Source organism: Lineus longissimus, chromosome 15 (assembly GCF_910592395.1).
Source record: "Lineus longissimus chromosome 15, tnLinLong1.2, whole genome shotgun sequence".
NCBI classification, from domain to species: domain Eukaryota; kingdom Metazoa; phylum Nemertea; class Pilidiophora; order Heteronemertea; family Lineidae; genus Lineus; species Lineus longissimus.
In genome coordinates, this window is record NC_088322.1 from 15,801,049 (window position 1) to 15,828,332 (window position 27,284).

Consider the following 27,284-nt stretch of genomic DNA (forward strand, 5'->3'; position numbering starts at 1 on the left):
TCTCAATTTTCCTCGCGAGAGCAAGGTGTGGTGACGAGATCAAACCAGTCCAAAATGGCGACAAGCTGATTGCCATTTCTTGGAAGACAGTGAAAATTTGTCAGAAAATAACTTATAACCATGGCGGATTACGAAATAGACGAATCCCAGTTACCCCAAGATGTTCGGAAGAAGATAGCCGAGCTCGAACTTGAGCTTTCTGAGGGTGAGTTGGAATAATTAGGCCTCTAAAATCGGCCTTCCTTCATTTCCTGATGACATTTTTTGTCTGAGTGAATCCATTATAATTTCTCATGACAACAATCTGATCATCATGATGTCATCCCGACCCGATTTCCCTTCACATTATTTGGATATGTAATACATCCGTTATTCACGTATTCCTTTGTCATTCAGCAATATACTTGACCTAAATATTCTGTATGCTTATTTTTGTTCAACTTGTTGTGTCACTTGAATCTTGATTGAATGTTTTGATTGAATGTATTGTTATTTTGACAGGAGCGGCATTGTATATTTCAATCTGAATCTCTGAATCTGGGTAAAAGTTAACTTTGTACTAATAGTCTGCGGAGGGACTAGCACTGAAAGAGCCAAAACAAACCTAAATACAGGATCAACAATGAGCAAACCTGACCATGATAATGATGCAGTAATGCCAGTATGCACCCTCAGTCTTTTGTGTGCGCCCGGGTTGGTAAAGGTATGGGCTTGGCTCTCCATAGCCTCCACATGCTGATACAAAGTTTCCTATTTCTGGAAAAAGCTCATCTTTTGGAACTTGTTGTGTGTATAGATGTTGATTTTTTTAGAACCATACAGAGGCCGGGCATAAAGGCAAGTCATGTGTATCCATGCATGGTAAGACTGAGAGTCGTAGTGACCAGGAAGAAGAAGATTGAAAACATACCTGATGGCATATCTAATCATTTTCTCTTTCAGAGTAGACAGAGCATGCAGAGTAGAGGTTCTCCTTGCCACAGAGTGAATCCTGCTTTAAATTTGGGCTAAATATGTTTGGCCATACACTTGTTTCCATTATTCCAAACAAAGACTGGGGACGAAGTGGCTGTGTATAAAGTCAAGTGTACATGTATTTCATGGCTAGCTCAAATTTCACATCCTGCCTGAAGGAAGTGACCCAGACAGATGAAGACCTTTTTTGAGTGATAAGGTTTAGAGTACCTATGTCCTCTCAGCACACACTTTTTAAAGTTCCAGTGGTGGCACGAGGTGGCCAACTACAGGACAACAACTTTGTTTTCACCGTATGTGGTCCATGTATTGTAAAATGTGGGCCTAGAATGATAGTATCATGCAATAGTGAACGTGGTATCATAGTGAATGACAGCTGTGCGTCTCCATTCTTACCGAGTTGGTGATTGATGTTCTGTGAAGTGTACAACACGCGTTGGCCAGCAAAAACACAGTTGCTATGGTATAAGCTTATCAGATGGCAGCACCATGCTGGCTGTTGATTCATGCATGTTGCCCGGAGGGGTTAGTAACACCAAACTTTTAGCGTTGAAGTCCATAAGATAGAAGTGAGGAAGTCATGTTAAAAAATACTGCCACTGAACCTCTAATATCTCCGATGATACATCAGCCATTGCATATTTGAGTGTAGTCAATTGCATACCTGCATTTAGTGCAGTCTCCAATAGGTACCCACAACACTGTGGATCAATGAGTAGTCAGACATGATGGCTTTGATGATTCATTACATTCCAGGTACCAGTAATAACCATGTCCAGTGCAACAGCTGACTGAATACTGTCAGTATGAAACTGACACTGTTCTTTCAGCCTCAGACTTGACGGAACCCATGACCACATCTAAAAACAATTTGATTGATTTTTGGGCCATTTGTGCCAAAAAACTGAAATTTCCAACACTAGTAACAGAAATATTGGATGCATAATCATTGGGAATAGGACTCTAGGAGAGTGCTTATCTGTCTCAAAATGATGTGATTTCTGCAAATTCGACGACAAAAAAGGTTCGAGGACGATAAGGTTGTGGCAAGCTGCAACGTCACGGAGAAGAAATTGATTTTAAAAAGAGAAGCGAAAAGATCATAAATGAAGATATACAAGTCGATCCTTGAACTTTTCCTGATTGACGTCTGATTAATAGGTTCATGCGTCTGGTATTTGTGCGTATTGATTGTGCTGCTGAGGTGGGGCACACCCAGTGGAAACATACATTGTATCTTGATACTTAGGAGAACAATGGGGGGATCCTCATAATCAGGTATGTACTATATTGTACACACACGTCTTGTATTGAGTTACACTGTTTTTGTATTTGTATAGTTTTGGGCAGGTAAAAAAGCTCAATGTAGAAGGGGAATTGACTGTTGTCTAATTGAGGCAGATTTTCAGATTTTTTGAATGAAATTGGCTGATTTCTCATTTCATGCTGAAAGTGCACTTCGTCCCGGGCTCTAGCAACTGTTCATGTGGCATGCATGATTGAAATGCACTGTCTGCATGGTATGTCCCAAGCTTCCAGTAATAAGGCGAGATGGTTGTTGACAGACACAACAAGTGTGGCATAGGTGCAGGCTTCTCTGGTAATGCTGTATCAACACTCCACCCAAATGATAAGGAATATCATGGAATCTGCATTGTATGATCTGTTGAGGTAATTCAGCAGGGATATCTCACTCATGCACAGACCCTGCGACCTGTGACCTGTCCCTGTGAGTGTGACCTGTGATCTGGTTCTGACCAACAGTCTCGATCATTAAGCAGGTCAACAGAGACCCAACAGTGTGGTGCTAATTCTTTATTCTATTACACCTCTAGTTTAAAAGCAACTTGTCCATACAAAACATACCTAAACTCAGACGTGTCCGTCTACTGTAAGGGATCTAAAGCAGATATAAAGGCAGTCACGAAGGGCAGGATTGCCTCAGTTGCTACAAAAACTGGATTATCACCAGCTAATGAGCTCCATGGCAACAGGCTGAGTGGAGAGCTCCTGCATGGCTACCTGATCAGCTGAGCATGTCGATGGGGAAGCCAGATCATGGGATCAGTGCAGTTTTGATTGAACCTTGGGGATAGTATCTTACCCGGTCTAACCGAGGGTTTGAACTCACTTCTGTAGCTTACTTGTGAGTTGTGTCAGCCGGGGTCAGAATGGAGTGAGGACGTTATAACGGCAGGGAACCATGCATGTGTGGGTCCATGATTCACAGGAAGTGGGGACACCATAGTGCTTCACAATCAGCAAAGGTGTCAAAGGTCCAAAATGATTTCTACTGAAATTGGGACCCGCCCCTGCCATGTCAGACTGTCATACTGACTGCTCGACTAGCCAATGTAGCTGTAGTTCTGTTGTTAGTATGAGGAAGGGAGGAGAACTTACAGCGATATGGAACCACAGGGTTCAAAACTCAAGAGTGCTATTTTCTCATGATGTAGACTATACATGCTTCCCGAAATTGGTGGCTTGCATTGGAACTAACTTTTTCCCCCTTGTCCGTCATTAAAGGCATTCAAGTGTGTAAGTGTTGGTCAACCATGACTATCTCCTTTGTCCCTCCACCACAAGGCCTAGTTTCCCCTTATGACATCACTATTTCGGACACTCAGCGCCCCATTTCTGGAAAGGTGTATAGCTACCTGTTGTCAGGGGAATAAAAGAGAAGCGTATCAGTGTAACATGTCTAAAGGGTTAACCACAACCTGGCAACATTCTCTACAGATTACGATAAAGATATGTCTTCTTACAAATGGGATAGTTCTCTCTCTACCTCTGTCAGTCCGCACTGTGAGGTATTGTTAGATGGATACACGAGCAGGATAGGCTTACATGGAACCTGGCTCCTACTCTTGGTACATGTGGTAAGTGTCTATTTTGGTCAATTTGGGGGCCTACAGTGAAGGCCAGGCTGATTGATACCAGAGAGCGCCCCTCTGCCTTGGACTTGGGAGTGGCTGAACTGTGTCAAGTTATACATGTAGCCACAGCCTCTGTTCATCTATCAAGGAAAAGGGTTCCTGTTCAGTGGCCAACTTTACCCCATCTCCGCCATCAGTGAAGTTGACCTGGTTGTGTGATATGATGTACACTGGCAGTCTATATGAGCAGCTTCCTCAGTACATCCTGGAGTCTGCCAAACTTCCTAATTACACACCGAGGGAAGACGCAAACCAATCAATACTAATGTTGGAGCATTTTAGGTTAAGACAGTACCAGTTGACGCTAGCGGTGAAATCTCAGCAGTATTGGCTGTCCTTCGAGGAAGTGTCATTGATAATCATGTCATGTCGTGTGCATTAACCCAGCAAATTTCCCCCCGGCGCATGTAACTTAAAAACTGGCTTTGAATCTTGAGGTAATTATAGCTTTCATGTAAAGCAGAATCACTCCTGAGTCGCCTTGCCACCTTCATTGGTTTTATCACTGTGGTGTCCAGTTGGCACCGATTATCATCCATATTGATTCCTTCCTTGCCCATTGTTGTGTCCAGGTCAAAACCGTTCTCATGTTCCCTCCATTTTCTCATGATCTTTTGACCTGCCATTTACTTGATTTATCATGAAGCTTTACATGCAATAACTCTTCATGGTAGGAATCTTCTGTTTCGTATCTACCTCCACAGGCGGATGGGCTTCCTATCAGGTCCTTTCAAACTATCTCCAAACCTCGAACCTGTCTTGGGTACCCAGTGATGGAGTCGTAATACCATAGTCCCTTTAACATCAATGTTGCCGTTAGGCTACAGTCCCTTTGAAATTACTTATTATTGATACCATGGTAATGAACTTTGCATGCATGAAGTACAGCTTAATTTCCTTTTCTTTCCAAGTTTGCCAGTATCCTTGTGCATTCATCTACACTAATCCTTACAAATACACTAAATGATCGATCGCAAGTTGTTTTGACACACACTGTACCTGATAGACTAGCCAGTAATGATATCAGTACCTGCACCCTACCTGGAATGCATTAAAAATAGACCAGACATGTACTTCATAATGACTGCCACATACATGTATCTCTCCTTGGTTGCCCCTGGTAAGGCTGAACAAATAAATAGCTTGTTTATAGTGTTTACTCTCATAACATGTCAATATGTGAAGGTCAGTATTGGAGGAGATAACTTTGGGCCAGTAAGCAAGTAATTGCCTGTTTGGAGGGTCTTACATCGATATGTCAGTCAGAAATGTACACAATCATTCTACAACGTGTGGGCATTTTCGGTGGCATGAGGATACTGGCCATGGTTCACAACGTCTGTCTATAGAAAAATTATATTTCAAATTTTCCTACCGATTGTGAAGAGGTTTAGGCTGAAAGACTTTGCCCTGCATATATGTGATTATACTAAGTACTATTAATTCATTAATATGTTGTCTGCTTCTGCATGCAGGCCACTTGCCTGTTGACAAGCTGTTGTGCCCAAATATAATACACATCAGTGCTGTGTATGTGGTACTGTGACCTCCGGGTGGCCCCCCTGAACAAGTAAAGGGCCACAATAGCAACATGCTGCAGGGGGTTTTGACAAATCCAGAAGCATTGAATTGAATACATTTGAATTCTGTCATGGGTCAGAGCGTTGGTAGAATTAACCAGCAGGGGGCAGCCCACTGAAGGGACTTGATGTCATAAAACCTGACTGGGGGCATTTAGAACATTTGTGTTGGAATGCAGTAGTCGATATTGGTAACTGGAAAAACGCCGACCGACCGACCGACCGACTGACCGACTGACCTGCGAACCTACCGTCATATGCAGTATCCCTTTCGCTTTCTATAGCACATGTATCTGTGTAGTGCCCAGCGCAATGGACGTGATGGAGTCCGACGTGTCTGACAGCAGCATCTCCAGTCAATTATACCGGGAAAACGAGCCCACGCGGTAAGGAACTGATAACGATACTCTAAAGATATGCTTTGTCTACATGGTCGGTGGATATAAAAGCATGATTTGGGCCTAATCTATGCACTGTAGTTTTTCTACTCGAGTGTCTCGACCGATGCAATGCATGAACTGCAACGCGCAATGTGCATTTGTTGTCATTTGAACAGCGCACGTGCGCTTGTTTACAATTTCATTTCACATGACCTGCTGCTGTCCGACACGTCGGACTCCATCATGTCCATTGCGCTGGGCACTTCACAGATACATGTGCTATAGAGAAGCGAAAGGGATACTGCATATGACGGTAGGTTGGCAGGTCAGTCGGTCGGTCGGTCGGTCGGTCGGTCGGTCGGCGTTTTTCCGGTTACCGTCGATATTGCCACTGCCAACTTGAACTGGATGCGACATGTCTGTGCATGTTGCAGTTTATTCTGCCAAATGATGATGCCAGTGTAACATATACATGTAACCAGCAGTGTATGACTGGTAATACACTGCTGGTGGAGCTTCATATACATATGGGGGCCATTCTGACACTGAAGTCTTGACGCCTGTCAAGAGGATCATATTCAAATCGATCCACCCCGGTGATATGTGAAAAACTGAAATGCAGATATTTGGCCCTGTGGCATTTTCTGTGTGCTTCGAATATCTTCAGATGTATATGCATTATAGGCTGATCATTGTCTGTCCAATCTGAGAGCTTTGCTTCCCGGTACATTGATAGTAACACTCTGTGATCCTGTTGATATTATTACACTAGACTATGGCTATAGCCGATAAGAGGACACTGGGTACTCATCGGCACTTCGATCCAATGTGAGGTCACCTGTACTATCATGAGTGGCCTTGTTTACCAATCTACTTGACATCTATTGAAAGAGATGATTTTTATTCTAGTCTAGACTTTACACTATCATCTGAATGAAGAGACCTGAGAGGTGACACAACATGACATAGCTATGTGAATGTGATTTGTGCAAACTTTTGCTGTCAGGCATCATATCAAAAGGGATATGAGACAAAAACTTGACTTGACGTGCTCTGGCCCTATGCCATGTTATGTAGAAGAGTATCATGCTGCTTGCACCCTATGTCATGCTCTGTACTTGTAGGAGGAAACCTACGCTGGCATAGATTGCATGCCCTGTTTCTCATTGATCCCAGCTGTCATTTCATTCTAGTGTGTAGAAGTAGAACACAGAAGGAGAGCGTCTAAAATCTTGCATGTCTGCTGGCTTCTTGATACTCAGAAGATTGATTTGTACTGTAATGTGGGAGGAAACCTGTCTTACCATATGTCATAGATACTGTATCTCATGTGTGATTCTTTCTTTTCATTCCAGGTGATATAACACAGAAGGGCTATGACAAAAAGCGAGCTCGGTTGCTCGCGCCCTTCGTCAAAAATACTCCAGAAGGTAAGTCTGACTCTCTATTCTACGTGGCGTTTTTTTATCACTCGGGCTTCGTGGACCTGAACAGTGGCAGTTGAGATTAATAAAAAGCAGCTCTCACATTGGTTTAGTACCATTGGCTTTGTTGTGAAATTGTTTCTAATAGCAAGATCTCCTGAGGCCATCCCCTTTAAGTGTGACATTGCTCACTCTCCCCTCAACCTTTAGAACAGTGAAGCCATAGCAGTCATACCCGAGCTGTGGATCAATTTTAACATGGCACTGAGTGGGTTTCTAATTAGGGAATTGTGGCACTGTATCAGTGGAATCAGTCGGTATATTTTTGCTCCAAATGCCAACCTGCCACTGACTTCCGTTTTCATCAATAGTTCAGTTGATTAATTTTGTTGATATGGAAGCAGTTGTTTGATTCATGATTGATGGGGGATTTGATGGTGATGTTGATGTCAGCTTATACCAGGTTCTGGATCCTGATGTACAGTGTTTTGTTGTAATATCATATTGTGTCTGGTATGTACTTTTGACAACTTGGATGGTGGATGGGGGAGTTAGGGAAGAGAAAAAGGGGGCCGGGGAATAGATCAATGGATCAATGGCTTTCTCTGGCTGGATGAGCTGTTCACCAAAACAAAACTGTTGAATCTCACCAAAGCTGATCTGATTGAAGCTGACCTGAGTTTCATACTGTCCTCGTGTTGGCTAATGCCAGATTCATGCTGATAGCACACGTTGTTGTCCACCTTCAATAGTGGGATGTCCTTAGGCAATTCTGCTCTTTATGCTGGAGAGATTTCCTACTGATCTCATGGACATGAAGTAAAGTCATGACATTTGAATAGTCAGATACTCCTCACCATATCCCTCAGCTAGTTCAAGCTGGTGTGCTCGTTGCCCAGTACAGGAGGATCTTGCTGGTGCAGTGACGTGCCCAGACTATTACCAAAATGTTATCCTCCCATAGCAAGCCTTTTGAATATTTCACATTCATATTGATTGCGTGTTTGTTTGGAATGGTATGAAGGCCTGTTGACCTCAAAGATTAGGTGGGTGTGGATATTGATGACTTGCTCATTGTATTGTTTTGTCTTTCCAGCTCAGGCAAGCAACAAGCCAAGCCCCTCGACGGCCGCACAGCGACGGGCTCATCGCAGACTGACCAGGGAAGACAACAGATATCATTCAGGTACGAGCTCTTTCTTTTTGGGCAGGCAGGGTTATTAGCTGAGTTATTGGACTTCAGCCAATAAGAGAAAGGCCAGTTGGATGGGGGCCTTCTGCTTGCCCTTGCCTGATGTACTGCAAGGGATTCAGTGCATGAGAAGCATAGGTGAAGAGAGTTTATCATGGTCAGTGTGGTATGAGCTCTTTCACATATGGTCAGTCTGGGCTATTGGCTGAATGACTCGGTCTTCAGCCAAGGAGGAGGAGGAGTCAACTCATATGAGGTCAGCTTGCCATGGCTACAATATGATGTACTACAAGGTCTAGTGCATGAAAAGCATAGGTGAAGTGACATGGCCACTTTACCTCCTCAGTCACCAGTGTGAAATTGAACTCATGACACTTGGATAATGATTTGTGGCTTTGTCACTACAGTTAAAATGTCAATTGTAGACGTTCTACCATAGTAAACAGGAACAATAGGCTTTCAGCATGTATGCTATCTAACCATTGTATTGTATTAATTCATGAATCATTGTCAGGCGGAAAAAGTCAGTTAGTGGAAAGTTGGGTGTGTGAAAAAGTCCAGATCCTGGTGAATTCTCTGAAATCCTTGGTCATATTCCTGCTGTCTTGCTTGAATTAGACTACCTACTCTTGGTGCATCAGTGCAGTGTAGGCCTCATGTCCTTCCAAGCATTTGATTTTTCTGGGGACGATCAACAACAAATTTGATTTTACTGGCCTTATCACTGAAGTCTACAGTAACATTCATGCGTTCTCAACCATCAGAGGTAGTCCCTCCGTTACCTCCCATCATACCTCAGAAGAAGTACATGCCACAAATCTGTTTATTGCGCGCCTCGATTGGTGGTGAGCCATAATGAGTCCAGGTCAGTGGAGTGGATCCAAAGGTTGAGGGGCAAAATGACATTCTTGATGACTAAGGTACTCTACAAGTTGTGCTTAGATCTGCTCTTCACTAAACAAACACTCATTTTTGAGTAGCACACTATCGAAAAGTGCCCAGATCATGGTTTATTTATGATGGTTTCTAACTGTATCTCTGGACTGTTTCAAATATTTATGAAACAGGAAAATACCATGTATACCGTCCACGAAGCACTGGAGCACAAATAATGGTGGATTTGTTGAAAGGTTGGATCGGAATGCAGATACTTGCTGTATGATAAGATGGCCTGGTCTGTGTAAACACTATGACAGGGTGCTGAAAAACACTGCTGGACAGTCTAGTAGAACCCCAGATCAAAGCCTATGCTAGGTTAGGGAATCTAATATCATCTGGGGGAATGAGTGCATGATGCAAGGTACACCTTGCACTGGAGTAGGAAGCTCAGACATGAATGATAAGGCATTGCTAAAGCCTTAAAGCTTGCTACCCTGGGGACAACCCATAGTGGAAGACGACAAACATAATACATGTACTGTCAGCTTTGATGCACAGGCATACTGCATGTCACTGCATTCAGTGCATGCTTTGAGACATAGTGTAGTGTCTGGTGGGCTTTGACACATACTTGCACTGTGATGACAGTCAGCTTTGGCTGGGGCTGTGACCTCTTTATGAGTTTATTTGGGCTTGATTCTATAATCTGAGTCATGTTTTGGGTGTACAAAGGAGCGCCAACAGAAATATATACTTTAAAATAGTAATGTTGAAGTATTCCCTTCTTGCCACACTCCTGGGAGACATATTTTATTGAACTGAATATCAAAGAAAGAATTTGCAGGTGGTCCCAAAACTACATGGCCATCCATCAAATGACAACAAATGTCATATGTATGTCATATGACAATGAGCTGTCACTGGCAAAGTAAGTGGGTCCGTATCATCACAATAATGTACACTCTGACACAGTACATTGTGATAGCTACAATCAATAACTCTACGATCCCACCGTTCTTCCATTGAGCGCTTGGTGTGCAATCGGAAATCCAAAGCTGCTTCTCTCATTTGTTAGATGAAAGATCAAAGCGATGGTGTATTTAAGCTGAAAGCTAAGATGATGTGACGAGGATGTTTTTCTTTGGTTCTGATTCATATAAAATACTAGATTAGCCTTCAGATCAGGTCATGTACAAAGTGTGTTATTGTACATGGAAAGATATAAATCTACAAAACTAAAATGCCCACGAAAATTTGTCAGTTGACAGTATGGGATTTGTTGCTTGACGCTCGTGACGATGATTGAGATAATGGGGTTGGTCTGCCTGTTTGGAAGAGGCCGCTGAATTCAGGACGTCCTTTTTTCCTTCTTCTGTTGTGACCAATGACTCAGATGGTTTTGTCTGTTATACTTTCAACCTGCCAACTCTTGGCCTGTAATATTTAGAGTGACTTAATTGGCAATGACGCTTGAAATCTATGTCAATGAATGTAAATCGCTGATAATTATGCTACTTGTGTCAGAGGGTTTGTTTGGTTTATGGGCACAACAAAGATTTATTCTGCTTTATTGTGATAAGTAAATAAAATACATAGTTTGTGCTGTCCGATTTATGAAGCATTGACCTTAGATTAGTCAGCTCCATGAAAATTCTATTGAATCAGTTTTGTCAAAGAAAAGGCAGTGATTGAGTTAAAAAATTGTTTGTATCAAAACTTTCTTCAACACCTTTTGTGATAGAGGGGTTGTATCTCATGCACCTCGGTCAGGAGGCATGCGCCTCTTGCAAACCCCTGACCACTGGAAACTAGCAAGAACCACCGATCTTGCTCCCTGTACTCAAGAAAACGAGGTGGTCAGCATGAAACCTTCATGTGGCTAATGCTCTAAAGGGGCTCCTCGGGAAACTGTTTGAATCAGTGGGAACATATTGATCAGTTTCAGTGGCAGATCCAGAAATTTTGGACGGAGGGGCATGCTCCTCATGCCACCACCTAAATCAGCCACTGAGTTAGATTCATGGTATCAATCTAATCTGTGTGTTTCGGCACGCATGGTCGGAACCCAACAATTAAGATATCTGGCCTAATAACACCATGCATGGCCGTATAAAAGTTCATGCTGGTCTAGACATGCTAGAACCTGGACCTAAATACATGAGAGGACTCACACCAACGCATGATTTAATAATTTAATTATCTCTCTATGAGTGCAACAATAACCTGAATAAGCCCATACTTGACTGTAGGTCCGGTACAGACAACATGGATATACTCCACGCTGGCAACGGTAGGACTTTCTTTTCTGATCGCTGAAGGGTGGGGTGGGGGATCGCTTGGCCTTGGAGTAAGCACGACTGGACCATCAGCCTTATAACCTCGGGCCTTTAAGTGTCTGTGTATGTGTACAGTTACATTCTTGATTGTAGATCCAATACATACTGTACATTCATCTTGGTATATCGTATTTCATTCGAAGTGTTTGGCTTTCATGTTGGGATGGGGAGCAGTAGGAGTCTCGTATGACGCCATCAGTTCTACAGGCGAACTCTAGTTTTAGTACAGAGAATGGATTAAACTCATTTCATTTCAGTTGATTTCCGGGTCAACTTGTCTATCAAGTATTTCTTGGAAAGCTCAAATGTAACAAAGGAAATAAGCAATTCTGGCCGGGAAATTCCATTCCATTTCATTTCAGTTGTGCTTTGAGAGTGATAGAGTGATAGAGTAGCCATGACTCTTGATCAAACCTAGATTGACTCGCCAGAGAAGCAGATGCCCAGTATGTCTGTCTTGGAATGGATACAGCAGCGATAACATCCTTGTGTGTCACGTCCACTGGGGCACAGATATCCACTGGGGCACAGATATCCTGTCTTTGAAATAATGCAATCATCTGCCTCTCCTTTCCAGAGATCCGCACAGAAGCTGTGATGCAAGCTCTCGCCATGCACAGCAAGAAAGTGCCTGTCGTGCCGATGCCATCAAAACGTACATCAGCCGTTTATGGGCATGCCGGACAGTCGCGACCACGCGCGCCAGAACCGGCACGTTCAGACTCGTCATCTGATGACGATAGCAGCGTGTTCGAGGAGGACCAAAGTCGATCATCACAACACAGTCGCCAATATGAACGCCGCCATGTTGACCAGGCCCGCGACCGAGATAAACGTGACAGCCTTCCGACGGCGCAGACAAGTTCAGGTTATACTGGCGGTGGATACAATAGAGACTCGTTTCAAGGCCCGAGCAACCAAGCGAGGAGTGCCCTCGCCGATGTGATGCAGAATACTCGCAGATGTGAGTTGGTTGGTTTGTGACGTCTCCTTGGTAAAATGATTCGTCGTCTGCTCAGCCTGTTATATTGGAACAAGGCTGGTGAATCAGAGTAAAGTGTCTTAATGGTGTTTGTCTCTAATAGGAGTCTGGGATGGAGGAATTTACAGATTGGCTAGTCCAACCCAGTTGTTACCATTGGGAACTTCAGTAACGTTGTCTGCTTAACCTCGCAAAATATTTTTGAAAAAAATTGAAGAAACATTCTTCAGATGGTTAATGATGTGAACTTTTCTTCAGATATTTTCCACCCACAAGTCTATAAAACACTTTCCACACCATTTCAGCCCAACATGTGAGCCAGCCACCTGACGTTACGAGCAACACAAACACATTGAGGAAACAAGCAGACCGTGTCCAGCGCTATGGTTCCCAGCATGCTCAGTCAGTGAGGATGACGTCATCTGGGGTCATGTCAGGCATGCAGACGGAGAGTGGTAAGCTTCTTGGGAATGAATGGAGGCTCATGGTGTTCTTGCCCCAAGAAGATCTACTTAGATTTGAAATTGACGGCTGGAAGAGTGTCTGACTTGTGCTCTGAAGGTGGTGGATTCGAGGCTCAACCACTCGGTGCTTTCAACTGAACCTTTGGTTTAAGACGGCCAAGTGCAGCACAGGATGTGCACTCTTAGTCGTATGCTGATAAAACGCGATGAGAAGTTACATTTATTCATTGCGTTACTGAGTTTACTTTGTCTTTTTCAGAGATGATCCGAGCAGGGAAGGTTTCGGCCAAGATCCAACAGCTGTTAAATACATTAAAACGACCAAAGAGAAAACCACTGAGAGAGTTCTTCCTGGATGAGGAAGACGTAGAAACGCAATGTAAGTAAACGCAATCTCATCTCCAGGCCACATTATCCAAGATTGGTGAGGTAGAGTGCACCTAAGAGTTAAACCTTGGGGAACTAGTGCCTTCCCCAGAAATCTCAATAATCTGTCTCTTTTCAGTGCCTCCACCAGACCCCAATGCCCCCAAGCCAGAAGGTAGCATCATCACCCCAGCTCTAGGAGAACAATTAGTTGTGCCCACCGGCTTGCCGAGAAATCTCGAGTCTGCCTTACAACGTTATGGATCAGCATCTTATAAAGCTACAGCCATTACTGCCCTTGATCCTAACGGGAAGCCATCTATAACACTTACTTATGGTATGTATACAGCTATGGAGTCAAAACACAGGAACTATCAGAAAGTGCTAATCAAGAACTTTCCAATGAATGGTCATGTCAATAGGTTTACTATTGGTACAAACCCAATCGTTTTGTTTATTTCAGGAAAATTACTCAGCCGAAGTCAGAAAATCGCCTACAATCTCCTGAACAAAATGAAGGGCGATGCTTGTGTGAAGTCTGGTGACCGAGTCGCCCTTGTCTATCCGAACAACGACCCGCTGTCATTTACTAGTTCATTTTACGGCTGTCTCATGGCTGGTGTAGTTCCTGTCCCGGTGGAAGTGCCCACATCTAAAAGGGTGAGTGAAGAAAGATTTCATTGAGTGTGTCGGGCTTGTTATCTGAACATCGTCAGTTTTATACCTGTCATACATGGAAATATGAACGCATTTAGAAGAAAGTGATGAGTGTGTTTCAGAATCTAATGTCTTAGTTTCTACCTTACAGGATGCTGGCAGCAATGGTATAGGATTTTTACTTGGAAGTCTGAGTGTCTCTGTGGCACTGACGTCTGAGCCATGCTATAAGGGCCTTCCTAGGATCCAGAGTGGTGAGGTGATGCAGTTTAAGGGCTGGCCTCGCCTCCACTGGTTTGTGACGGAGCATCTTAGTAAACCGCCACGAGACTGGTTACCCCCGCCAAGACTATCAGACGAGACACCAGCTTATGTTGAGGTGAGTGCTAGAGTTGTCTGTTTTAGATGTGGAGGTTGGCAGACATGTTGAGTGATAGGCCCAGGAAGAACTTATAGAAAGGTGCACTGAAATGGGTGGCAGAGTTGTGAAGTGGTTCGAGCGCCTGACGGCTGACCAAGAAAGATGAGAAGCAGCTTCAAGGAAAATCACCTGACCTTCAAAAGGTGGAGTAAGTGATTTGAAGGAGTTCTCATCTCAATATCTCCATCTGTTTTCAGTACACGACCGGCAAGGATGGTAGCGTGATGGGGGTAACGGTGACCCGTGCCAACATGCTGAACCACTCTCGCACGCTCACAGTGGCGTGTAACTATACGGAAGGCGAGGTCATGGTGTGTGTGCTCGATTTCAAGAGGGACGTTGGGTTATGGCATGGTGTGTTAACGGTAAGTTCAGGTGGTGACTTCACCATACGTTTTTCACTCCTTCCAAAGTAGTCTTTGTTTGCTATCAGTCCTCATGCCTATATTCACAATAGGAACATCAGATATTACCTGATACATCGCTTTCCTTCATTTCAGAGTATCTTCAATGGTATGCATGTGATATTTATTCCGTACTCATTGATGAAGATAGATCCTGCTTCTTGGATGAAAATGATCACGAAATTCAAAGGTAAGAAAAGCTGCCCATGTTCATCTTGCTAATGCTGTTCAGATTTACCCTGCCTCTTTGAGAAAGTCTGACCTGCTGAGAGAGATCGTTACCAAGTTTCTTGATGAGACCCCTAACAGGTTTAAATATACTGAGGCTTTGGGACGTGTATATTGATTTATAACTGTGCCTGTCATGTGGGCTCCAGCTGGGCTGGGGATGGGATGGGTCTTGCTTGTGTTAGCCGTACTAATCTGTTGTTTATTGTTTACAGCCTCAATCGCGGTGGTGAAGTCTCGAGACATGCACTGGGGCCTCCTCGCCCAGAAAGACCACAAGGACATCAACTTTCACTCTCTGAGGATGCTGTTGGTAGCAGATGGTGCTAATCCATGTAAGTGATTCAGATGAGCAAATCCTCATCAGCTTCTTCAAATTTCATGTTGTCTATTTGGGACTGATGTGACTCTCTCATGGGCACTTCTGAAGACTATCAGGCTAGGCCTGGCCACAAGCTGCCAAGGTGGTTGAACATGTCAGGGAAGGAATGGAAGACTAATATAATATTGAGTGACTTTTGAATCTGGTGTATTGAGTGTGATTTGAAGGTCCCTCAACAGTTGCTAAACCCTCTTTTCTTGTCATGTTCAGTCACTCTGGCAGCTCATTGATAACATGTGTAGGCCTTGTCAGAAGTGCCCATGCCCTTCTCTTGTTGTATGTGAATTTCAGTACTGCTTCAACAGGTTTCCTTGGAGGATATATGGAGCATGGGATCATGTCAAGAATGTTTGGAACCTGGAATGTTAGCAAAATATCAAACACATTCACTGTCTGTGATATGAACACGGCATATTTTGATTGGTTGAGCCATGAAAGTACTGCTGCACCAGTAATGAACAAAACATGATATAATGCTAGCTGCTAGAATGAGGAACTATGGGCTAACTATACTAGCATGCTTGGTAACATTGCCTGAGAGTACCGGGGCTAGGTGATGCACGCTCTGATTGATTCCTATCGCTGCAACATGCGACCTAGCCATGACAACGTGATGATTGTGATTGGAGAGCGGTTGTCGATTGTTCAAATGGCTATCGATGGTCTTGTTCCCAGGTTGTCGTCACAAATCTAAAAAGTTGTCTTTAATGTGGGCTACCCATTATTGTTACGATGTTTTGAATGACCGCTAACCGACCGCGTGCCTCCTTCAGGGAAGAGTGTAGTAGCCCCACCAGGTAGAGTAAACATATTCATCGTTTTCAATGGCTGTCCTCAGATCTCAACACTTCAACTCTTGCACAGTTAATCGCCGATGACTGAATGAACGGATTTGGAAGTCGAAAGTTGAATTCTCAAGACCGCTGCTATCAGTTTGACATTAACCAGTTCGGTCTCCTATATTGATAACGCATGCAAGCTTGGCTTTATATTAACTGCACCAAAAGCATGTGATGGGAAAATGATAGGCACGTTGGCGATATTGTAACAAAAGTTTGACACGACACAAATTCTATGGCTTTCTAGTGTTGTAGTCATAGTGACAATGAGAAAGCTGGATAGCCCATACCCCTGCTGAGCTGGCAATGACTGCATGCTTGTCATAAGAAGGGTCTTTGTCAGATTTCAGAAATGCATGAGATTACTCTTAGAGGTGGTAAAATGCATGGCTTGTATGAGGCAGAGAAGGACTGCTGTATGTATCCCCAGAATGGCCTAAAGGGCAGCATAGTTGATACATACAGGATGTTCTATTGCCAGTGGCTGGAAGTATACACATGTCATAGTTGGCTGCTCTTTGACTGATTATTGTGCCAACGTTAGATTCACAGAGCTGAGCAAGATTAACAAGATTTTCTATTGTTATCACTGCATTGTCACTCTTTGACAACAATTGAATAAGTCATAAGTACTTTAGCTTTGTTACTGGGTCAAAGTGTTGAGATCCTGAGCCATGCACTTTGATCCAAGTTTATTAGACCATGTCTTGCAGACCTTGTTTAGATCAGAATATTCCTATTCAGTTGAGGTTAAATGGCTATTTTGTTTCTAACCGTTAACTCCCAATCACAATGGGATATCTTGACTCTTTAATTTGACTGGTTTTAGGGATGGCACTGTTTATTTATATGGCTTGCTCCAACCTAACCTTATACCCAGGGAGGCTTCTAGCCAGCAAGCATGGTTATGCTGCTACATACTGGATTCCTGGGTGTTAGGTTGAACTGCACAGTATTCAGAGAGAGTGATTCTTTGGTTGTTGTTCCTGGTTGGGTACACGGGGGTGCTGGCTCGTGTGGCATGAGGGGTTAACTGTTTACGACCCTGTACGGTTGTTGTTTCAAATTCTCTCTTGAACGATGGTATACAATTGTTTTGTATCACTTTCTTCCAATAGTGGATAACACTACAATACTTGGCAGCGTGATTGCATGCAGGCATAAAGATGAAGCAATAAGGTTTGATGGCATGGTGTTAGCATCCCATTCTGTCATAAGTGCATCTCAGATTCCCCTATCCCCTGGGACTGCTCTGATACGAGAGAGCTCTTGTCACAGTTGTAAATCAGCTCTGACATGAGAGGTCTCTTAACTGTTAGAGAAGATGTGTCAGCTGCAATGATACTCGGCTGTATATGCTATTGTACGCAGAGATGTGATTTTCTGACATGTAAAAGTGTCGCTTGATTCAATATATGAGATCATGTGAGTGAATATTGAGCTGTCTGGTTGTCTGCTTTCTTTGGTGGCGGCGCTGCAGGGAGTCGGATGGCATGACAATCGTTAAAATAAACTTTTTTTTGAAAAAGCGATTTGATGTTTTGACATGGTGCATGTCAAATGGGAAACTGCATGTTTTCATTCATCGAATTACAAAGTTCTTCAAAGGTTTTTAACTTCAAAACTTCAAATATCGCCACACATTTATTGGACATTTATTTGAGTGAACGATTAGCAGTGAGTAACAAGACAGCCAAGGTCGACCAGAGATCCATCCTATTCAAGACCTTCTCTTCTCATCTACTGATAATTTAAACATTTATCTCGTTTATATTTTTCAGGGTCGTTAACATCCTGTGATTCGTTTTTGAGCGTCTTCCAAAACAAAGGTCTGAGACCAGAGGCAATATGTCCTTGTGCGAGTTCAGCAGAAGGTTTGACGGTTTCAGTCAGAAGGTAAGATGTGCTGTGGTAGTCTATTGGTTAAAGTGTTAGGCTCTCAAACCAAGGGTTGTGTGTTTGAACCCCGGCCTCGTGTCTGCTTTACTCTCCCAGTGTCTTCTAAAACAAACTTCAGACCAGAGGCTCTTGATCCCCATTACAATAAAGTAACTTGCCTGAGGTTCTGAACTAAGAATGTAACTTGTTTTCCTTCACCCTTCACACTCAACTTGTAAAGTCCTTTGATTGAGAGGTATTATCAGGATTCCTTGTATCTTGTGACTATCGAAACACCCAAGCAGCTTCTGATGGACTCCTCCTTCAGGCTTATTATGGGGTCACTAGATCAATCGCCTTAACAGATGCCCAGCCATGTGGGGCCCAGCCATGAGGGGCCCAGCCATGTTGGGCCCAGCCATGTTGGGCCCAGCCATGTTGGGCCCAGCCATGTGGGGCCCAGCCATGTGGGGCCCAGCCATGTGGGGCCCAGCCATGTTGGCCCAGCCATGTGGGGCCAAGCCATGTGGGGCCCAGGCATGTGGGCATGCATGAAATGTTCACTCAATTTTTCATTCAGTTTGATTGTAATTGTTAGTGTTTGTATGTTTGTTGCAGGCCAGGCAAGACTGGGTCGAGTGCTACAGGTCGTGGAGTGCTATCTATGCAAGGCCTCAGCTACGGTGTGGTCCGCGTCGACTCAGAGAACAGTTTGACGTCATTGACGTTACAGGACTGTGGTCAGGTGATGCCCGGAGGTAAGACAAAGACTAATCACTTGCCGCTTGAAGAATTTGTTCAAAACTTTCTTTCAAATGAGTAATAACAGTTGCTAGATAACATCGTTGTACGGTAGGAAACGCAAATAGTTGACATTCGGGAATGGCTATCCAGTCAAAATAGAATTGATGTGACGGACTTTTGAATGTGGACAATAACTTTATCAATATACTTATATTTGTTTTCAGCAATGACTGTCGTTGTGAAGACAGACGGCCAGCCATATTTATGCAAGACTGACGAGGTCGGTGAGATCTGTCTGAGCTCTGGTTACACTGGCACTGGCTACTGGGGGCTACAAGGGGTCACCAATAGTATGTTTAAAGTGCAAGCCTTGATGCCAGAGGGTAACCCTATCTCGGAACAACCGTTTGTGAGGACGGGACTGCTTGGTTTCCTTGGCCCGGTGAGTACAGACACTTCATTCTGTTGTTATTGTTCTTTGTTACAGTTTCTTAGTCCCTGTTTGCCATTGTGCTTCCCTTGAGTTTAACTCTGTTATGTTTGGGAAGACATTGTTTTCTTGCCTTTTCGTTCATTCTTTGTTAATTTTCCCCCAGGGTGGTCTGATCTTCATCTGCGGGAGCCGGGATGGTCTGATGACGGTCGGAGGCAGACGACACAACACTGATGACATCATCGCCACAGTACTCGCTGTAGAACCAATGAAATTCATTTACCGGGGACGGATAGCAGTGTTCTCTGTACGAGTACTGAAGGATGAGAGGATAATAATCATTGCGGAACAGAGGCCTGATTGTTCAGAAGAAGAGGTGAGTTGATGAAAACTTTGCAAAAAACAAACTGTTTTCTCTTCCAGTCCCGAAGTTTGAGCAACCCACGTGCGGTTCATGTTCATGTTTGGGATTGTGATTCTAGGCCAGTAATGAGTCGTACCTTCTTTTCAGAGTTTTCAATGGATGAGCCGAGTTCTCCAAGCCGTCGACAGCATCCACCAAGTGGGCGTTTACTGCCTGGCTCTTGTGCCGCCAAACTATTTACCCAAGACGCCACTAGGTGGCATTCATCTCCACGAGGCCAAGAAGAAGTTCTTAGAAGGATCGTTACATCCGGCTAACCTCCTGATGTGTCCGCACACGTGTGTGACGAATCTACCAAAACCACGGGAAATACACTCGAGTAGTTTTCAAATGGCGGGTAAGAACCTACAGTCACTTCAATGGAGTGGATTGATTGAGGAAGAGATTGACTCATCACTGGTGCTGCTGGGTCTTCAGTCTTAACAATGAAATAGATCACCGAGTGTGATGTCCAGATAATGTATCGCCCAGCAGCAGTTGGCGCAGTAGAAATCGTCTTCATCATAATTGGTGTTATAAAACTCTCTTTGATCTTACATCACTTGGGTAATTGAAAGAAATCATATTGTTGTTTTCCTCTTGTTACAGATGTCGGCCCATCAGCGGTCATGGTTGGTAACATAGTCCAAGGTGCACGCCTGGCCTATGCACAGGGTCGGGATATCGGTGTGATGGATGAAGAGAGTGAAGGAGCCAAGCGCTATCAATTCCTGTCTGAGATTCTACGATGGCGGTCGATGACCACGTCAGACCACATGCTGTTTTCGTTGATAAATGCAAAGGTAAGCGCCAACAGACGCTACCAGATTTTGAGCAGACGATAGCCTTTTTACACATATTCTCAAAAATAGAGGCTTGAATTTGAATGTGGATAAATGAAAGTTTATCTGGCGACTGTCTGAACAATATTTAATCGATTTGTACTGAAAGAATTTGTTTGATTTGGTAGAAGAACATGCCAAAGATGTCTGAAGGTGGTGCTGGTGGAGAACTCCTCGAGAGTCTTCCTCTCTATGACCAGGAATGAAACATGTTGATTTGAGCATCGATCTAATTCTTTTATTAGCTCTGCTCTGAAACTGAATTCTACAAAATACCTTTTTTTCTTGACAGGGCGCAGTCGGGGCCTCCTTAACCTGCATCCAACTCCACAAGAAGGCTGAGCGTATCGGCTGCCTTCTACTAGAGAAAGGCAAACTGAACACAGGTGACCACGTCGCGCTGATCTTCTCACCCGGATTGGACTTAATCGCTGCCTTCTATGGCTGCCTCTACGTCGGATGTGTACCTGTGACGGTACGACCGCCCCACCCGCAGAATATCTCGACAACCCTACCCACAGCGAGGATGGTTGTGGAAGTGAGCAAGTCGGTAGCCATTTTGACCAACGCGGCAACAATCAAACTACTCAAATCAAAAGTAAGTTTTGACAGATTCTTCAGGTGGCGGTTTGCATTTTGGCTGGCTGAGATACGATCATTGCTGTAGAGATCAAACATGTTCTATGCCACGCAATCAAAAATGACTTCTTATCTCATTTGGTAATGTTGTGTTGCAGGAGGCTTCTGCTATCGTTGATGCGAAGACCTGGCCGACGGTTCTGGACACAGACGACACATCGAAGAAGAAGCTGACAGGCATCTACCGCGCACCCACACCAGAGATGCTCTGCTATCTTGACTTCAGCGTGTCAACGACTGGCATGTTAGCTGGCGTGAAGGTATAAACTCTTCATCATTTATGAGTGTTTCAAGGGTTGGAATCATTCAAGACAGCTGTGACACCGACTGTAGCAATGCTGGACGGGTAACAAGGGCACTGGTCCCACTCGGCACGACTAGTTGGGTAGTGTCAAGAAAGCCTTCCATTAACACATGTCATTCTGTCTCTCTTCCAGATGTCACACGCTGCCACCTCTGCCCTGTGTCGGTCCCAGAAGCTACAGTGTGAGCTCTACCCCTCGCGTGATGTCGCTCTCTGCCTAGACCCGTACTGCGGCCTAGGCTTTGTACTATGGTGCTTAAGCAGTATCTATTCAGGTCATCATTCCATACTAATTCCACCCAGTGAGGTTGAGGCGAACCCAGCAGCCTGGTTAACGACGGTCAGTCAGCACAAAGGTAAGAACACAACAGAAATTTATTACTCAGTTTTGGCCACATCTAATGCTTTTGACTTCTTCAGTATCGGTGTTTGCTTGCTCTACACTTGTGGCATGGACATGGGTCCTGATTATAGGTCTCTACACTGATTGTGGCCTGAGAAAGCATAGACTGCCTTTGATGGCCTGGACATGGGTTCTGGTTACCTACAATTCACCTTTTCTTTGCAGTTCGTGATACGTTTTGTTCCTATGGTGTGATGGAGTTGTGTAGTAAGGGCCTAGGCACTTCTGCCCTCGCGCTCAAACAGAAAGGCGTCAACCTGTCATGCGTGCGAACGCTGGTCGTGATTGCAGAAGAACGGCCGCGGATAGCGTTGACATCTAGTTTCTCTAAACTCTTCTCAAGTCTTGGATTGTCGCCTCGGGCTGTCAGCACAAGCTTTGGTTGTAGAGTGAACGTTGGCATATGTTTACAGGTAAGTTACAGCCTTGTATAAAGTAGGTCTTGTTCTACCTGAGGAGTTAGTGTTTTGAATCCATGAGGATAGATCAAGATGTCACTATTGGCACATGATCCGATTGGGTCTCTGCATCTAGTCATTTTGGCTTGCACGCTGGGCACTGACATGTTAGTGCCAACCTGGCTATGCGGGTCAGTGGTTGAAGTTCACATTTCAAAAACTTATGTGATGGAGAGATGTTATAAAGCATGTTGTTCCTCTCTCCAGGGTGCCTCAAGTCCAGATACGACCTCCGTCTACGTGGACATGCGAGCGTTGCGTAATGATCGCGTGGCTCTCGTGGAGAAGGGCAGTCCTAACAGTATGTGTCTGATGGAGTCGGGCAAGCTGTTGCCTGGGGTCAAGGTTATCATAGCCAACCCAGAAACCAAGGGACAGTGCGCTGATTCTCATCTCGGAGAGGTAAGCTATCGTTTCAATCTCATGCCAAACATATCAAAACCTCTTGATATGACCATTTGTTTCAAAGCTCATGTTTGTTATTTTCAGATGGTACCATTTGCAGATTGATAAGATTTTTGAATGTGAGATGATAAAACTTTGGAAATTTTCTGAAAATAGTCCCCATTGCATATGTTGTTTGTTGTTTCCAGATCTGGGTGGCTTGTCCACACAATGCCTCAGGTTACTTCACGATATATGGGGAGGAATCACTCCATGCTGATCATTTCAATGCCCGCCTTGCGACTGGTGATATACATGGGTCTTATGCCCGCACAGGATTCCTTGGATTCATACGCCGAACTGAACTCACTCAGTCAGACGGAGGTAAGTCACCCGAGCTGATTAAGGCATCCTATGAAATGTTTGGGGGAGACCTAGAATAAAATAGCAGTTGTCCTGATGTCCTTTGCGACAGACCTGGTCTCTGTTAGATGCTGTAAAAGCTCGGCCTTTCTCTTGGACCTGGCAGAAGCTCTCAATCACTTTCCCACCTGTACCAGTCAACCTTCCAGATAATGATGAGCGTGTTTTCTTTCAGAACGTCACGATGCCATGTTTGTTGTTGGTGCTCTCAATCTCTTTCCCACCTGTTCCAGTCAACCATCCAGATAATGATGAGCGTGTTTTCTTTCAGAACGTCACGATGCCATGTTTGTTGTTGGTGCTCTTGATGAAACAGTCATGTTACGTAACATGCGCTTTCATCCGATCGATATTGAAAATAGTGTGCTTAGATGTCATAGGAAAATCTGTGAATGGTAAGTAAACTTGTATTTCTCTCTTGACTTGATCACTGTTATCACACGAGAGGGCACTCAGTGGCTCTTTCATGGTCAACAATGTTAGGAGCCTTGTTCAACATGTCCAGCTGATCACTTCATATTCAATACCTGTTGACAATATGACACCACGCTATCGACACCTAACAAGGAATGAGTGAGTCTGTACTTTTCAAACATCAGGCTAAGTTTCACAGAATCTCTTTTTCTTTCTCATCTGTGAATGAAAATAGACATGACATCATCATTCTGGACGCGTTCGTCATTCTGGACGCGTTCGTCATTCTGGACGCGTTCGTCATTCTGGACACGTTTGTCATTCTGCGAGCATTCTCCATTTCAGTGCTGTCTTTACCTGGACCAATCTACTTGTTGTTGTCGTCGAGCTGGACGGAAACGAAAATGAGGCTCTAGATCTTGTGCCTCTCGTGACCAATGCCGTCTTGGAGGATAATCAGTTAGTCGTCGGTGTCGTTGTTGTTGTTGATCCTGGAGTCGTGCCTATAAATTCCCGCGGTGAGAAGCAGAGGATGCATCTACGTGACGGATTCCTCGCAGATCAACTCGACCCGATTTATGTCGCGTACAACATGTAGACTAGAAACATTCTGTGCTGTCAAGACTCTCAAGGTGGCAACGCTTAACACCCCCATTTCCCTATGTTGATTCTTCCAGTTAATGTATTGGAAGAGTCCATTCTAGAAACTGGGGCTGTAGTTAAGTTGCCCTCCCCCACGTCTCTGTATAGACTCTTCCAGTTAAAGCAACAGAAGAGTCCATTCCAGAAACTTGGGGTGTAAATGTTGGATAAAAATAATGATAAAAGTGATTCATGTCTGCTTGTCATATTGTAATGATGGTGTACAGATTGAACCGTTTCACTGTTGGCCGCCTCTTCCTTAGCAAATTTGGAGTAAGTCTATATGATCCATACAGTATGGAAGCAGACATCAACCTCACCACCAGATGTAAATAGAATACTGTACATAGTCTGTATATGTCATTATTTTCAGCTTCTTATTCTGGTTCCCAGGCATGCATGGTGCTGACTGGAACAACAGTCAAGAGACCACAGCCAACTTTAAAACAATCTGTAAGTTACCTTAATGGTCCTGTCAGAAAGTTCTCACTGTAAGCTTTCTAATCAATGGTCATCTCACTAGGTTTAGTCGCAACAGATGCGTCCTAGACATGGTGACACTTGTCATCTTTAGACTCTTCAAGTTCATGCATGATGAGTCCATCAAGGAAAGCAAGGGTGTATATTTTGACTGTTGTTCCAGATCGCATCCCAGTTTTTAGCTTCGAGATCTGAGTTGAATATTTCTAATTGTGATGATGTAGAGTAAGTTATTTGTGCCACGTAGGTATGTAGGTCAGGATTGGGATGACAGGAAAGCTTGGTCATATGAAGCAGAGCATTTGTAGGAATGAAATAGGACAATGATAGTTCAGTCAGTACGCTGAAACAGTCAATATCTAGCCTTATTCATTCCCATGAAGTTTTGCACTTAAATATTTGATAAGCACCAAACGGCCAGTAAGTGCTCACCACTGTGGACTTGTGCCTGAATCTCCATTAACTGGTGATTTTGTATGTTTTTAGCATCAGTGTCCAATACTACACTTTAGGTATTTTGTAAGACTATAAAACATGTTGTGGTCACTCTCAAGTACATTTGTTCAATACCCGTATAAAACCCCCTGGGGTGAGGCTTGATATACCTGTGCGTGGGCTGCAGACACTGTAGATCAGCAAGGGAATACACCATATATCACACCCTGTGGAGTGAGCTGAGTTTCTTTCTAGTTATGATGACATGGTCAGTAGAAAGTCATGATAAAGTGGGGATTACCAGAGTCAGAACAGCAGCCTCCTGTTATGCCTAACAGAGTCTAGACAAAATTCTTAGTTAGCACCACGCGTTGCTTCCTTCTTGTAGCGCAAGTCACTTTATAGAGCTTTGTTTATGCAGAGATTAGCGTTATGAAAGATAGAAACCTTTTTTTCGAGAAGGTTCCCTGGGTTTTGTAATTTTGTATGGACAGATAATGGTCAGTATTAGATTTTTGCTAATACGTTGTGTTTTCAATGAATTTTTTACCATAACTTCTCATAGATGGCGCTTGTTGTGTTTATCGTTAGTCAAGTGTTGTCTTGCTGATGTTAGGATTATGCAAGGAATGAATGTAAACAACTCTTTGGATTCAGTATTTAATCTTTCAGTGTCTTAACTTTATAATGAAAGTCATGGAAATCATGTCTGAAACTTTCGATTGAGTCTTAATTTGGTAGAATGAGTCTCAATTGTTTCTTCTTCAAAAGGACCCCAAACTGGAACAGTAGCGATCCCCCACCCAAAAGAAACTTTGCCACCTTTCATTCTGAGACATTATAACCAGCAGATTAACTTGACCTGCTCAAGGTTTCACTATTTTTGCAACTCGAGCGCAATTTTCTTGAACATTTAGTTTGTACATAGGTTTGTATTATTTAAGTAGTAGAATGTCAACTGTGTATAGTTGTATTTTGGAGATGATTATGTTTATTATTGTGACCAGAAGAACAAACAAACAATTGGAAGAATATGGAGTCAGATCATTGCTGATTTCACAGTGACTAATCTGCCTGGAAGTGACTTGAAGATTTAGAAAATACCAAAGCACAGAGCTTCAAGTGCTTCTAAAAAGATGGCGCTGATTATCGCTATAATCCTTTGAGTAACAATATAGGTGGGAAAACCTTGTACTTTCTCAAAGTCAGAAAATGTGCAGATTGGTCACTTTGTGGGATCATTGAGGATGTATTAATGGATTATAGATGTGAAGACTTGTCTTTCTGATAGTTTACACCGTTGCGGTGCTTGTTAAAGTGTAGGCAATGATGAGCACGCTGCCAGTATCTAAGCTACGCTATTTATATTGGATGAAATAACGAGTCGTATGTGTAATTCATTTCAAATCTTGACCGATCAAGGATTGATGTATCAAATGTGGTGTCATGTTTTGCTTGAAACATGAACCGCATTGAGTTGGGGAATCATCCTTGGTGTGTGAAGATGATATTCACACAATGATCTTCATTCACATAGGGCATCATTCATGAAGGGTGATAAGCCTTTGAAAATGCCATTTCACCAATTGGTAGACTGTCAGCATGTGTGAGCTAATCAACCTTGATGAATTCTGCCCGTCGTCTTCTGGTATTATTTGTATTGCATACCGACAATGGCCCTTGCTGAAGTGTTGGGAAGAGCCATTGTTGGTGTCACACAGAACACAGCTTCTCAAAGAGACAACTAAGCAACACCCTCCCAAGCAAGTCACTTCACCTTCCCTGCTCATTCTTGGTCTTGTGTATAGTATCTAAATCAAGTTTGTACTTGGAATTGTAAATAAATGATACTAATTGTGCAATATAAAATGTATCTTGGCTGATTTCTTTGTAATCGTTGATTTTACGATGGCAAAATACTTCATGGATGGCCCCTTACCCTGAAGAGAGCTCATAA

At 43.6% G+C, this 27,284-nt stretch overlaps 1 protein-coding gene across 1 annotated transcript; it reads left to right on the forward strand.

Moving 5' to 3' along the window:
* The first annotated feature begins 60 nt into the window (after positions 1–60).
* LOC135499309 (disco-interacting protein 2 homolog C-like) lies at positions 61–27,196 on the forward strand. The gene is made up of 26 exons (XM_064790020.1): positions 61–205; positions 7,227–7,301; positions 8,392–8,481; positions 12,280–12,666; positions 12,990–13,139; positions 13,408–13,527; positions 13,654–13,851; positions 13,978–14,174; positions 14,323–14,550; positions 14,790–14,957; positions 15,093–15,186; positions 15,440–15,559; positions 18,227–18,341; positions 18,942–19,081; positions 19,292–19,509; positions 19,664–19,876; positions 20,012–20,261; positions 20,513–20,706; positions 21,038–21,343; positions 21,483–21,644; positions 21,822–22,044; positions 22,257–22,504; positions 22,757–22,951; positions 23,143–23,317; positions 23,628–23,751; positions 24,116–27,196. The coding sequence occupies exons 1-26, from the start codon at positions 121–123 to the stop codon at positions 24,366–24,368; spliced, it is 4,728 nt and encodes a 1,575-aa protein (XP_064646090.1). The 5' UTR covers positions 61–120; the 3' UTR covers positions 24,369–27,196.
* The last annotated feature ends 88 nt before the right edge of the window (positions 27,197–27,284 follow it).

Excerpts from the sequence above, each read along its gene's own strand:
- LOC135499309 (XM_064790020.1), top strand. The coding sequence starts at position 121 with ATGGCGGATTACGAAATAGACGAATCCCAGTTACCCCAAGATGTTCGG. Across the intron at positions 8,482-12,279 it reads AGACAACAGATATCATTCAG|AGATCCGCACAGAAGCTGTG; the intron begins GTACGAGCTCTT and ends TCTCCTTTCCAG. Across the intron at positions 14,175-14,322 it reads AAGTGCCCACATCTAAAAGG|GATGCTGGCAGCAATGGTAT; the intron begins GTGAGTGAAGAA and ends TCTACCTTACAG.